Source organism: Dryobates pubescens (genome assembly GCF_014839835.1).
Source record: "Dryobates pubescens isolate bDryPub1 chromosome 41 unlocalized genomic scaffold, bDryPub1.pri SUPER_41_unloc_2, whole genome shotgun sequence".
Classification (NCBI taxonomy): Eukaryota; Metazoa; Chordata; class Aves; order Piciformes; family Picidae; genus Dryobates; species Dryobates pubescens.
Window position 1 is genome coordinate 212,330 of NW_026530686.1, and position 12,222 is coordinate 224,551.

At 75.0% G+C, this 12,222-nt stretch overlaps 1 protein-coding gene across 1 annotated transcript; it reads left to right on the forward strand.

The window, feature by feature from the left end:
- Positions 1-103: 103 nt before the first annotated feature.
- On the forward strand, positions 104-11,619 carry NDUFS2 (NADH:ubiquinone oxidoreductase core subunit S2). Its single transcript, XM_054179188.1, has 14 exons — positions 104-273; positions 399-505; positions 1,072-1,262; positions 2,594-2,714; positions 4,016-4,128; positions 5,041-5,115; positions 5,196-5,273; positions 8,390-8,475; positions 8,575-8,694; positions 9,854-9,983; positions 10,694-10,789; positions 10,945-11,028; positions 11,322-11,379; positions 11,517-11,619. The coding sequence occupies exons 1-14, from the start codon at positions 119-121 to the stop codon at positions 11,552-11,554; spliced, it is 1,452 nt and encodes a 483-aa protein (XP_054035163.1). The 5' UTR covers positions 104-118; the 3' UTR covers positions 11,555-11,619.
- The last annotated feature ends 603 nt before the right edge of the window (positions 11,620-12,222 follow it).

Consider the following 12,222-nt stretch of genomic DNA (forward strand, 5'->3'; position numbering starts at 1 on the left):
GCGCAAAGATGGCGGCCACGCCACAGGCGTTTCCCGGATGTTTCCCTTAACAAACATGGCGGCGACGCCCACAGTCAATATGGCGGCTCGTCTAGGACTCCGCCTGCCCTCAGCAAACATGGCGCCCGGCCCGGCCCCCGCCGCGGCGCCGTGCCCGCGGGCGCGCATGCGCAGTGCCAAGGGCAAGATGGCCGCGCTGCGGGCGCTGGGGCGGCTGCGGGCACCTTCGGCGCTGCGGGCGGCGGCGGCGCGGCTGGGCCCGGCCCCGGCCCGGTGAGAGCGGCAGGGAGAGGGGGGGGTCGAGACCAGGACCGGGCTTGGGGGCGGCGGGGCCTGGGGCTGGGTTACGGCCCGGTGCCGGTGTGCCCCCGGCCTCACGGCCCGGTGCCGTCCCGCAGCGCCGCCGGGCAGTGGCAGCCTGACGTGGAGTGGGCGCAGCAGTTCGCCGGGGCCGTCATGTACCCCACCAAGGAGACCGAGAAGTGGGTGCCGCCGCCCTGGAACGGTGAGCGGCCGGGGCGGGGGCTGCGGGGGAAGGGGGAGGTCGAGGCCTTGGGGGGGTCGGGAGCCTTGCCGGGGGGAGGCGAAGCCCTGGGGGCTGCCTTGAGGCCTTTGTGGGGGCCCTGAAGGCGATCTTGAGGTGCTGGGAGGGCGTCAGTGCCCTGAGTGGTCCCCGGGGGGGCTCTTCGGAGGGCTCTGGGAGGGGGTTGGGCACCCTAGAGGCTTCCCCAGGCTCCGAGAGAGCCCCGAGGGGGTGCTGGGGGCCGCTGGGGGGGTGCTGAGTGCGCTCCAGAGCCAAACCCGGGCTCGCCGGAGACCCCGGGGGTGCCGTCTGGGGGGCCCGGGGGGGCTCGGGGGGTGCCAAGTTGGGGCTCATGTGGGGGGGGGCAGGGGATGGGGGGACTGGCCCAGGGGGTCCCGTGGGGTCTCGGGTGCAGGCTGGGGCTCCCCGGGGGCCGGGTGTGGGCGGCGGGCGCCGCTCGGGGGGGAGGCTGCGCCCACAGCTCCCGTGGGGCCGTCCCGGGGGGGGCTCTCTCCCTGCCTCCCCCTAACCCTTCCCTGCCCCGGCAGACAAGGACCCTGTGGCCCACAAGAAGGTCTCCACCCTGACCATCAACTTCGGGCCCCAGCACCCCGCGGCCCACGGAGTGCTGCGCCTGGTGATGGAGCTGAGCGGAGAGACGGTGAAGCGATGCGACCCCCACATCGGGCTGCTGCACCGCGGCACCGAGAAGCTCATCGAGCACAAGACCTACCTGCAGGTGCCAGGGGCGCCCCAGAGAGACCCCCGGAGAGGCCCCCCCCAGGAGACACACCCAGGAGACCCCCCCAGACAGAGCCCCCCCAGGAGCACTCCCCCAGAGACCCCCCCCCCCCCCCCAGGAGTGCCCCCTTAGGAGAGCTCCCAGGAGACTGCCCCCCAGGAGACAACCCAAGAGACCCCCCCCCAGAGGACCCCCCCCCAGTTGACACCCCCCAGAGACCACTCCCCCCAGGAAAGCCTCCACCCCTAAGGAGATGAACCACCCCCACCCCCACCCCCCAGAGACCCCCCCCCCCCCTAGGAGTGCCCCCTTAGGAGAGCTCCCAGGAGACTCCCCCCCAGGAGCACTCCCCCAGAAAGCCCCCCAGGAGACAACCCAAGAGACCCCCCCCCAGAGGACCCCCCCCAGTTGACACCCCCCAGAGACCACTCCCCCCAGGAAAGCCTCCACCCCTAAGGAGATGAACCACCCCCACCCCCACCCCCCAGAGACCCCCCCCCCAGAGAGCCTCCCTCAGAGACCCCCCTCCTAGGAGCTCCCCACCCCCCCCAGGAGAGCCTTCCCCCCTCCCAGGAGACCCTCCTTGCCCAGGAGGGTCTTACCCCCACCCAGCAGACCCCCTGCTCTCCCCCATGACACCCTGCTCCCCTCAGGAGACCACCCCCCCCCGCCAGGAGAGCCTTACCCCGCCAGGAGACTCCCCCCTCCCCCGCAGCAGCCCCCTCCCCCGCAGCAGCCCCCTCCCCCGCAGCAGCCCCCTCCCCTCCTGCCCTCTTCTCAGCCCTTGGCCTGGCCCCGGGGGCTGTCCGGGCCCGGGGGGGGTCGCTTGATGCCTCTGGAGGAGGCCTGGGGGGGCCTCAAGCTCCTCCGAGGGGGCCGGGGGTCAGGGCTGCGTGTCCGGGGGGGCTGCGTGTCCGGGGGGGCTGCGTGTCCCGGGGGGGGCTGCGTGTCCCGGGGGGGGCTGCGTGTCCGGGGGGGGGCTGCGTGTCCCGGGGGGGGGCTGCGTGTCCCGGGGGGGGCTGCGTGTCCCGGGGGGGCTGCGTGTCGGGGGGGGGGCTGCGTGTCGGGGGGGGGCTGCGTGTCCCGGGGGGGGGCTGCGTGTCCCGGGGGGGGGCTGCGTGTCCCGGGGGGGGGCTGCGTGTCGGGGGGGGGCTGCGTGTCGGGGGGGGGCTGCGTGTCCCGGGGGGGGCTGCGTGTCCGGGGGGGGCTGCGTGTCCGGAGGGGGGCTGCGTGTCCCGGGGGCTGTGTGTCCGCGGGGCTGTGTGCCGCCCCCGGCCCCGCCCCGGCCCCGCCCCGGCCCCGCCCCGCTGAGCGCTGCCCTCCCGCAGGCTCTGCCTTACTTCGACCGCCTGGACTACGTCTCCATGATGTGCAACGAGCAGGCCTACGCCCTGGCCGTGGAGAAGCTGCTCAACATCCGCCCCCCGCCCCGGGCACAGTGGATCCGAGGTGGGAGCAGCCCCCAGCCCCTGCCCGGGGGGCTCCGGCTGCCCCCTGCCCGCCCGGCCCTGCCCCCCGCGGTGGCCAGGGGCTGCGTCCTGCCTGGACAGGGAGGAGCCTGGGGGCTCAGCCCCCACCCCCCCCCGGCTCAGCCCCCACCCGCCCCGGGCTCAGCCCCCACCCCCCCTGGGCTCAGCCCCCACCCCCCCCGGGCTCAGCCCCCCCCCCCCTGGGCTCAGCCCCCCCCACCCAGGCTCAGCTCCCCCCCAGGCTCAGCCCCCCCCCAGGCTCAGCCCCCCCCCAGGCTCAGCTCCCCCCCCCCAGGCTCAGCTCCCCCCCAGGCTCAGCTCCCCCCCAGGCTCAGCTCCCCCCCCCAGGCTCAGCCCCCCCCCAGGCTCAGCTCCCCCCCCCCAGGCTCAGCCCCCCCCCAGGCTCAGCTCCCCCCCCCAGGCTCAGCTCCCCCCCCCCAGGCTCAGCTCCCCCCCCAGGCTCAGCCCCCCCCAGGCTCAGCTCCCCCCCAGGCTCAGCCCCCCCCAGGCTCAGCTCCCCCCCCCCAGGCTCAGCTCCCCCCCCCCAGGCTCAGCTCCCCCCCCAGGCTCAGCCCCCCCCAGGCTCAGCTCCCCCCCCCCAGGCTCAGCCCCCCCCCCCCAGGCTCAGCTCCCCCCCAGGCTCAGCTCCCCCCCCCCAGGCTCAGCTCCCCCCCCCCAGGCTCAGCTCCCCCCCCAGGCTCAGCCCCCCCCAGGCTCAGCTCCCCCCCAGGCTCAGCCCCCCCAGGGCTCAGCTCCCCCCCAGGCTCAGCTCCCCCCAGGCTCAGCTCCCCCCAGGCTCAGCTCCCCCCCAGGCTCAGCTCCCCCAGGCTCAGCTCCCCCCCCCCAGGGCTCAGCTCCCCCCCCCCAGGGCTCAGCTCCCCCCCAGGCTCAGCTCCCCCCCAGGCTCAGCCCCCCCCAGGGCTCAGCTCCCCCCCAGGCTCAGCTCCCCCCAGGCTCAGCTCCCCCCCAGGCTCAGCTCCCCCCCAGGCTCAGCCCCCCCCAGGGCTCAGCTCCCCCCCCCCAGGCTCAGCACCCCCAGGGCTCAGCTCCAGGATCCAAATTCCCATCTCAGAGCAAAACCCTTTCAGGGCTCAAAGCCTTCATTTGCTGCTGGGCAGAGCCCCCAGGCAGGGCTTTGGAGCCCCCCCCGGGCCGTGCCTGACCCCCCCCGGGCTGTGCCTGACCCCCCCCGGGCTGTGCCTGACCCCCCCCGGGCCGTGCCTGACCCCCCCCGGCCCTGCCTGACCCCCCCCGGCCCTGCCTGACCCCCCCTGCCCCCAGTGCTGTTTGCAGAGCTCACTCGGCTGCTCAACCACATCATGGCGGTGACCACTCACGCGCTGGACATCGGCGCCATGACTCCCTTCTTCTGGATGTTCGAGGAGAGGGAGAAGGTGCAGCCCCCCCTGCCCCCCCCCCGGGCCCCCTCTGCCCTCCCCTGCCCCCCCCCGGGCCCCCTCTGCCCTCCCCAGCCCCCCCCGGGCCCCCTCTGCCCTCCCCTGCCCCCCCCGGGCCCCCTCTGCCCTCCCCAGCCCCCCCCTGGCCCCCTCTGCCCTCCCCAGCCCCCCCTGCCCCCCCCCGGGCCCCCTCTGCCCTCCCCAGCCCCCCTTGCCCCCCCCGGGCCCCCTCTGCCCTCCCCAGCCCCCCCCCGGGCCCTGCCTGCCCCCCAGCCCCCCCTGCCCCCCCCCCGGGCCCCCTCTGCCCTCCCCAGCCCCCCCAGGCCCCCTCTGCCCTCCCCTGCCCCCCTCCCCCGGGCCCTGCCTGCCCCCCAGCCCACCCTGGGACCCTTCCTGCCACCCCTGGGATCCTTCCTGACCCTCCTGGACCCTGCCTGCCCCCCCCCCCCCCCCAGGGGCACTGCTGCATGGTGCTGGGATCCCCTCTGCCCCCGTGGGACCGTGCCAGGATCTGGGGAGATCTCCTTGGGGCCACGCTGGGGGGGGGGGGTTGGGATCCCCCTGGGGCTGCCCTGGGGTGTGGGGGGATCTGCTCTGCCCCCCCGGGGGGGTGGGGATCTGCTCTGCCCCCTGGGGACCCTTTCAGGAGGGGTTGGGAGCTCCTCGGGGCCCTTTTGGGGATGCCCTGAGGTCTGCTTGGAGCCCCTGGTGGGCGCCCCGCCCCCCCCGCCCCGCCCCCCCAGCCCCGCCCCCCAGCCCCGCCCCCCAGCCCCGCCCCCCAGCCCCGCCCCCCAGCCCCGCCCCCCAGCCCCGCCCCCCAGCCCCGCCCCCCACAGCCCCGCCCCCAGCCCCGTCCCCCCAGCCCCGCCCCCAGCCCCGCCCCCAGCCCCGCCCCCCGCTGTGCCGCAGATGTTTGAGTTCTACGAGCGCGTCTCGGGGGCTCGGATGCACGCAGCCTACATCCGCCCCGGGGGGGTGCACCAGGTGAGCAGGGGGAGGGGCGGGGGCGGGGCCGGGCGGGGCGCGGCCGGGCGGGCGGGGGCTGAGCTCTGTGCCCCGCCCAGGACCTGCCCCTGGGGCTGATGGACGACATCTACGAGTTCGCCAAGAACTTCTCCCTGCGCATCGACGAGGTGGAGGAGGTGAGGCCCAGGGGGTGCCAGGGGGTGCCAGGGGGAGGGCAGCGCAGCACCAAGGCTGCCAGGGGGCTCTGGGGGTCCCTCTGCAGCAGGGCCTCAGGGAGCTTCACAGCCAGGACTGCTGGGGGGGCAGAGTGGAAAGGGCACAGCTCAGCTCCAGCTCTGCTGCCAGCTGCAGCCCAGGGTTGGAGTCACAGAGTGCTCAGGGCTGGGAGGGACCCCAGGGCTCAGCCAGCTCCAAGCCCCCCTGGAAGGGACCCCAGGGCTCAGCCAGCTCCAAGCCCCCCTGGGAGGGACCCCAGGGCTCAGCCAGCTCCAAGCCCCCCTGGAAGGGACCCCAAGGGTCAGCCAGCTCCAAGCCCCCCTGGGAGGGACCCCAGGGCTCAGCCAGCTCCAAGCCCCCCTGGGAGGGTCCCCAGGGCTCAGCCGGCTCCAAGCCCCCCTGGGAGGGTCCCCAGGGCTCAGCCAGCTCCAAGCCCCCCTGGGAGGGACCCCAGGGCTCAGCCAGCTCCAACCCCCCCTGGAAGGGACCCCAAGGCTCAGCCAGCTCCAAGCCCCCTGCCATGGGCAGGGACAGCTCAGCCCAGGGCAGGTTGCTCACAGCCAGCTCCAGCCTGGCCCTGAGCACCTCCAGGGATGAGGAGGAGGCTTCCACCCCCTCCCTGGGCAGCCTGGGCCAGGCTCTCAGCACCCTCCTGGGCAACAACTTCTTCCTCACATCCAATCTGAGTCTCCCCACTTCTGGTTGTGCTCCATCCCCCCCAGTCCTCTCCCTCCCTGACCCCCTCCACAGTCCCTCCCCAGCTCTCCTGCAGCCCCTGGGAGGCCACAGGAAGCTCTCCCTGGAGCCTTCTCCCCAGGCTGAGGAGAGGGCTCCGAGAGGCTCAGGGCTCTCCTGCCCCCTGGGCACTGTCTGGTGACAGGAGGGCACAGGGCTGTGGCAGCTGGGCACAGGGCTCTGGCAGCTGGGCACAGGGCTCTGGCAGCTGGGCACAGGGCTGTGGCAGCTGGCACAGGGCTGTGGCAGCTGGGCACAGGGCTCTGGCAGCTGGCACAGGGCTCTGGCAGCTGGGCACAGGGCTCTGGCAGCTGGCACAGGGCTCTGGCAGCTGGGCACAGGGCTCTGGCAGCTGGGCACAGGGCTCTGGAGCTGGGCACAGGGCTCTGGCAGCTGGGCACAGGGCTGTGGCAGCTGGCACAGGGCTCTGGAAGCTGGGCACAGGGCTCTGGAGCTGGGCACAGGGCTCTGGCAGCTGGGCACAGGGCTCTGGAGCCGGGCACAGGGCTGTGGCAGCTGGCACAGGGCTCTGGAGCCGGGCACAGGGCTGTGGCAGCTGGGCACAGGGCTCTGGCAGCTGGCACAGGGCTCTGGCAGCTGGGCACAGGGCTCTGGAGCTGGGCACAGGGCTGTGGCAGCTGGCACAGGGCTCTGGAAGCTGGGCACAGGGCTCTGGAGCTGGGCACAGGGCTCTGGAAGCTGGGCACAGGGCTCTGGAAGCTGGCACAGGGCTCTGGAGCCGGGCACAGGGCTGTGGCAGCTGGGCACAGGGCTCTGGCAGCTGGCACAGGGCTCTGGCAGCTGGGCACAGGGCTCTGGCAGCTGGGCACAGGGCTCTGGAGCTGGGCACAGGGCTGTGGCAGCTGGCACAGGGCTCTGGAGCTGGGCACAGGGCTCTGGCAGCTGGCACAGGGCTCTGGAGCCGGGCACAGGGCTGTGGCAGCTGGCACAGGGCTGTGGCAGCTGGCACAGGGCTCTGGAGCTGGGCACAGGGCTGTGGCAGCTGGCACAGGGCTCTGGAGCCAGGCACAGGGCTGTGGCAGCTGGCACAGGGCTCTGGCAGCTGGCACAGGGCTCTGGAGCTGGGCACAGGGCTCTGGAGCTGGGCACAGGGCTGTGGCAGCTGGCACAGGGCTCTGGAGCTGGGCACAGGGCTCTGGAGCAGGGCACAGGGCTGTGGCAGCTGGCACAGGGCTCTGGAGCTGGGCACAGGGCTGTGGCAGCTGGCACAGGGCTCTGGCAGCTGGCACAGGGCTCTGGAGCCGGGCACAGGGCTCTGGAGCTGGGCACAGGGCTGTGGCAGCTGGCACAGGGCTCTGGAAGCTGGGCACAGGGCTCTGGAGCTGGGCACAGGGCTGTGGCAGCTGGCACAGGCCTCTGGAAGCTGGGCACAGGGCTCTGGAGCTGGGCACAGGGCTGTGGCAGCTGGCACAGGGCTCTGGAAGCTGGGCACAGGGCTCTGGAGCCGGGCACAGGGCTGTGGCAGCTGGCACAGGGCTCTGGAGCCGGGCACAGGGCTGTGGCAGCTGGGCACAGGGCTGTGGCAGCTGGGCACAGGGCTCTGGAGCTGGGCACAGGGCTCTGGAGCTGGGCACAGGGCTGTGGCAGCTGGCACAGGGCTCTGGAGCTGGGCACAGGGCTGTGGCAGCTGGCACAGGGCTCTGGCAGCTGGGCACAGGGCTGTGGCAGCTGGCACAGGGCTCTGGAGCCGGGCACAGGGCTGTGGCAGCTGGGCACAGGGCTGTGGCAGCTGGGCACAGGGCTCTGGAGCTGGGCACAGGGCTCTGGAGCTGGGCACAGGGCTGTGGCAGCTGGCACAGGGCTCTGGAGCTGGGCACAGGGCTGTGGCAGCTGGCACAGGGCTCTGGCAGCCGGGCACAGGGCTGTGGCAGCTGGGCACAGGGCTGTGGCAGCTGGGCACAGGGCTCTGGAGCTGGGCACAGGGCTCTGGAGCCGGGCACAGGGCTGTGGCAGCTGGCACAGGGCTCTGGAGCCGGGCACAGGGCTGTGGCAGCTGGCACAGGGCTCTGGAGCTGGGCACAGGGCTGTGGCAGCTGGCACAGGGCTCTGGAGCCGGGCACAGGGCTGTGGCAGCTGGCACAGGGCTCTGGCAGCTGGCACAGGGCTCTGGAGCCGGGCACAGGGCTGTGGCAGCTGGCACAGGGCTCTGGAAGCTGGGCACAGGGCTCTGGAGCCGGGCACAGGGCTGTGGCAGCTGGCACAGGGCTCTGGAGCCGGGCACAGGGCTCTGGAGCCGGGCACAGGGCTGTGGCAGCTGGCACAGGGCTCTGGCAGCTGGCACAGGGCTGTGGCAGCTGGCACTGGGCTCTGCTCCCCCCAGATGTTGACCAACAACCGCATCTGGCGGAACCGCACGGTGGACATCGGAGTCATCTCTGCCGAGGAGGCTCTCAACTACGGCTTCAGGTGGGGCGCAGGGGGGCAGCGGCTGGCAGGGGCCTGGCACAGGGCCTGGCACAGGGCCTGGCACGGGCCTGGCAGGGCGCTGAGCCGCTGCCCCCGCAGCGGGGTGATGCTGCGCGGCTCCGGCATCCACTGGGACCTGCGCAAGACGCAGCCCTACGACGTCTACGAGCAGCTGGAGTTCGACGTCCCCATCGGCTCCCACGGCGACTGCTACGACAGGTGGGTGCCAGCCGGGCACCGCCGGGGCACCCCCCCGGCCGCGGGTGGCAGGGGCTGGGTGGTGCCTGCCGTGCCAGGAGGGCTGAGCGGCTGCGGGGGGGGCAAGGACAGGGCACTGCCAGGGGCCGTGCCAGGGGCGCTGAGCGGCAGGGGCCGTGCCGGGGGCCATGCTGGGGTGCTCGGTGGCCGGGGGCCGTGCCGGGGCGCTGAGCGGCAGGGGCCGTGCCGGGGCCGTGCTGGGGCCGTGCCGGGGCGCTGAGCGGCAGGGGCCGTGCCGGGGCCGTGCCGGGGCCGTGCCGGGGCGCTGAGCGGCAGGGGCCGTGCCGGGGCCCGTGCCGGGGCCGTGCCGGGGCGCTGAGCGGCAGGGGGCCGTGCTGGGGCCGTGCCGGGGCGCTGAGCGGCAGGGGCCGTGCCAGGGCACTGAGCGGCAGGGGCCGTGCCGGGGCCGTGCCGGGGCGCTGAGGCGGCAGGGGCCGTGCCGGGGCCGTGCCGGGGCCGTGCCGGGGCGCTGAGCGGCAGGGGCCGTGCTGGGGCCGTGCCGGGGCGCTGAGCGGCAGGGGCCGTGCCAGGGCACTGAGCGGCAGGGGCCGTGCCGGGGCCGTGCCGGGGCGCTGAGCGGCAGGGGCCGTGCCGGGGCCGTGCCGGGGCGCTGAGCGGCAGGGGCCGTGCCAGGGCACTGAGCGGCAGGGGCCGTGCCGGGGCCGTGCCGGGGCGCTGAGCGGCAGGGGCTGTGCCGGGGCCGTGCCGGGGCGCTGAGCGGCAGGGGCCGTGCCGGGGCCGTGCCGGGGCCGTGCCGGGGCGCTGAGCGGCAGGGGCTGTGCCGGGGCGCTGAGCGGCAGGGGCCGTGCCGGGGCCGTGCCGGGGCCGTGCCAGGGGCCATGCTGGGGTGCTCGGTGGCCGGGGGCCGTGCCGGGGCCGTGCCGGGGCCGTGCCGGGGCCGTGCCGGGGCGCTGAGCGGCAGGGGCCGTGCCGGGGCCGTGCCGGGGCCGTGCCGGGGCCGTGCCGGGGCCGTGCCGGGGCCGTGCCGGGGCCGTGCCGGGGCCGTGCCGGGGCCGTGCCGGGGCCGTGCCGGGGCCGTGCCGGGGCCGTGCCGGGGCGCTGAGCGGCAGGGGCCGTGCCGGGGCCGTGCCGGGGCGCTGAGCGGCCGCGCCGCCCGCAGGTACCTGTGCCGCGTGGAGGAGATGCGGCAGTCGCTGCGCATCATCCATCAGTGCCTCAACAGGATGCCCCCCGGCGAGATCAAGGTGGACGATGCCAAGGTGTCCCCCCCGAAGCGGGCGGAGATGAAGGTAGGGTAGGCTGCAGTGCCCCTCCCCCGGTGCCGGTGCCGGCTGCAGTGCCCCTCCCCCGGTGCTGGCGCCGGCTGCAGTGCTGCTCCCCCTCCCCTGGTGCCGGCTGCAGTGCTGCTCCCCCTCCCCTGGTGCCAGCTGCAGTGCTGCTCCCCCTCCCCTGGTGCTGGCTGCAGTGCTGCTCCCCCTCCCCTGGTGCCGGCTGCAGTGCTGCTCCCCCTCCCCTGGTGCCAGCTGCAGTGCTGCTCCCCCTCCCCTGGTGCCAGCTGCAGTGCTGCTCCCCCTCCCCTGGTGCCAGCTGCAGTGCTGCTCCCCCTCCCCTGGTGCCAGCTGCAGTGCTGCTCCCCCTCCCCTGGTGCCAGCTGCAGTGCTGCTCCCCCTCCCCTGGTGCCGGCTGCAGTGCTGCTCCCCCTCCCCTGGTGCCGGCTGCAGTGCTGCTCCCCCTCCCCCGGTGCCGGTGCCGGCTGCAGTGCTGCTCCCCCTCCCCCGGTGCCGGTGCCGGCTGCAGTGCTGCTCCCCCTCCCCCGGTGCCGGTGCCGGCTGCAGTGCTGCTCCCCCTCCCCCGGTGCCGGCTGCAGTGCTGCTCCCCCTCCCCTGGTGCTGGCTGCAGTGCTGCTCCCCCTCCCCCGGTGCCGGCTGCAGTGCCGCTCCCCCGGCGCCGGCCCCTGGCCGCCGGTGCCCGTGGTGCCAGTGCCCTGCTCTCCCCGCAGACCTCCATGGAGTCCCTGATCCACCACTTCAAGCTCTACACCGAGGGCTACCAGGTGCCCCCCGGTGCCACCTACACAGCCATCGAGGCCCCCAAGGTGCCACTGCTGGGTGCCGGCCGGGCGGCCCTGGCACGGCTCTGGCGGTGCCGCGGTGACTGCCTGGGCGGGCTGGGGAGGCCAGGCTGGTGCTGCGGGGCTGGGCGTGGCGGCAGTGCCACCCTGTGCCCAGCCCTGTGCCCTGTGCCCCGCAGGGGGAGTTCGGAGTCTACCTGGTGTCGGACGGCAGCAGCCGGCCCTACCGCTGCAAGATCAAGGCGCCAGGCTTTGCCCACCTGGTAGGGCACGGGGGCTGGGCACTGGGTGGCATCTGGGCTGGCAGGGGGAGGGTCTGCCCCCCCGGGGTCCCCAAACTCCCCCTTCCCCCCCGCCCCCCCCCCCCCGCTGCCAGGGCTGCTTCCTGCCCCTGCTGCTCGCTGACCACTTCCCCCCCCGGCCGCGGATGTGGGGACCCAGAGCAGGACACCGCAGCAGGCTCAGAGCTGGGCCCTGGCCCTGCCCGGGGGCTGGGGGGGCTGGGGGGGCTGGGGGGGGGGCCGAGGCTGAGGGGGGTCCCTGTGCTGTGCCCCAGGCCGGGCTGGACCGGATGTCGCAGGGCCACATGCTGGCAGACGTGGTGGCGATCATCGGTGAGTGCCCCCCGGGGGCTCTGCTGCCCCCCACCCCCCCCCGGGGGCTCTGCTGCCCCCCACCCCCCCGAGGCTCCCTGGGGGCTCCTGCCCTGTTCTGGGGGTGCTGAGCCTGCCCTGCTCTGTGTCCCCCCCAGGCACCCAAGACATCGTCTTCGGGGAGGTGGATCGGTGATGCCAGCGCCGTGCCAGGATGCTGCTGCCTGCCCCCTGGCAGCCCCTGCCCCCCCTGCCCCCCCTGTTCCCCCCTGCCCTTATCTGAGTCAAATAAAGACAGAATTGGGTCCTGCCCACCCAGTGCCACCTTTAATCTCCTGCTGCAGACCCCCCCTCTCCCCCTCCTCTCCTCTCCCCCTCCTCTCCCTCTCCCTCTCCCCTCCCCCTCCTCTCCCTCTCCCTCTCCTCTCCCCCTCCTCTCCTCTCCCTCTCCTCTCCCTCTCCTCTCCCTCTCCTCTCCCTCTCCTCTCCCTCTCCTCTCCCTCTCCTCTCCCTCTCCTCCCCCTCTCCTCCCCCTCTCCTCCCCCTCTCCTCCCCCTCTCCTCCCCCTATCCCCCCCCTCTCCCCCCCCTCTCCCCCTCTCCCCCTCTTCCTCTCCTCTCCTCTCTCCCCCTCCCCCCCATGCCAGGGCCTCGTGGTTGGGAGCTTCCCCTTCCCACAGCCCCTGTGGGGAACCCCAAGGCTTCCCCCAGCAGCCTCCCTTGGGGTGCCAGCAGTGCCCACAGGCCTCCCCCTGGCACCCCTCACCCCAGGGGCTGGGGGCTGCTGCTGCAGCCCCACCCTGGGTGACCACAGCGCCCTGGGGTGCCCGGGGTGGGGCTGGAGGGAGGTGTTTGGGGCCAGCCT

Bases quoted from the DNA above. Each gene is read 5' to 3' on its own strand.
- NDUFS2 (XM_054179188.1), top strand. From the start codon at position 119: ATGGCGCCCGGCCCGGCCCCCGCCGCGGCGCCGTGCCCGCGGGCGCGC. The intron at 1,263-2,593 runs GTGCCAGGGGCG...GCCCTCCCGCAG, and splicing joins AGCACAAGACCTACCTGCAG to GCTCTGCCTTACTTCGACCG. The intron at 11,029-11,321 runs GTAGGGCACGGG...GCTGTGCCCCAG, and splicing joins CGCCAGGCTTTGCCCACCTG to GCCGGGCTGGACCGGATGTC.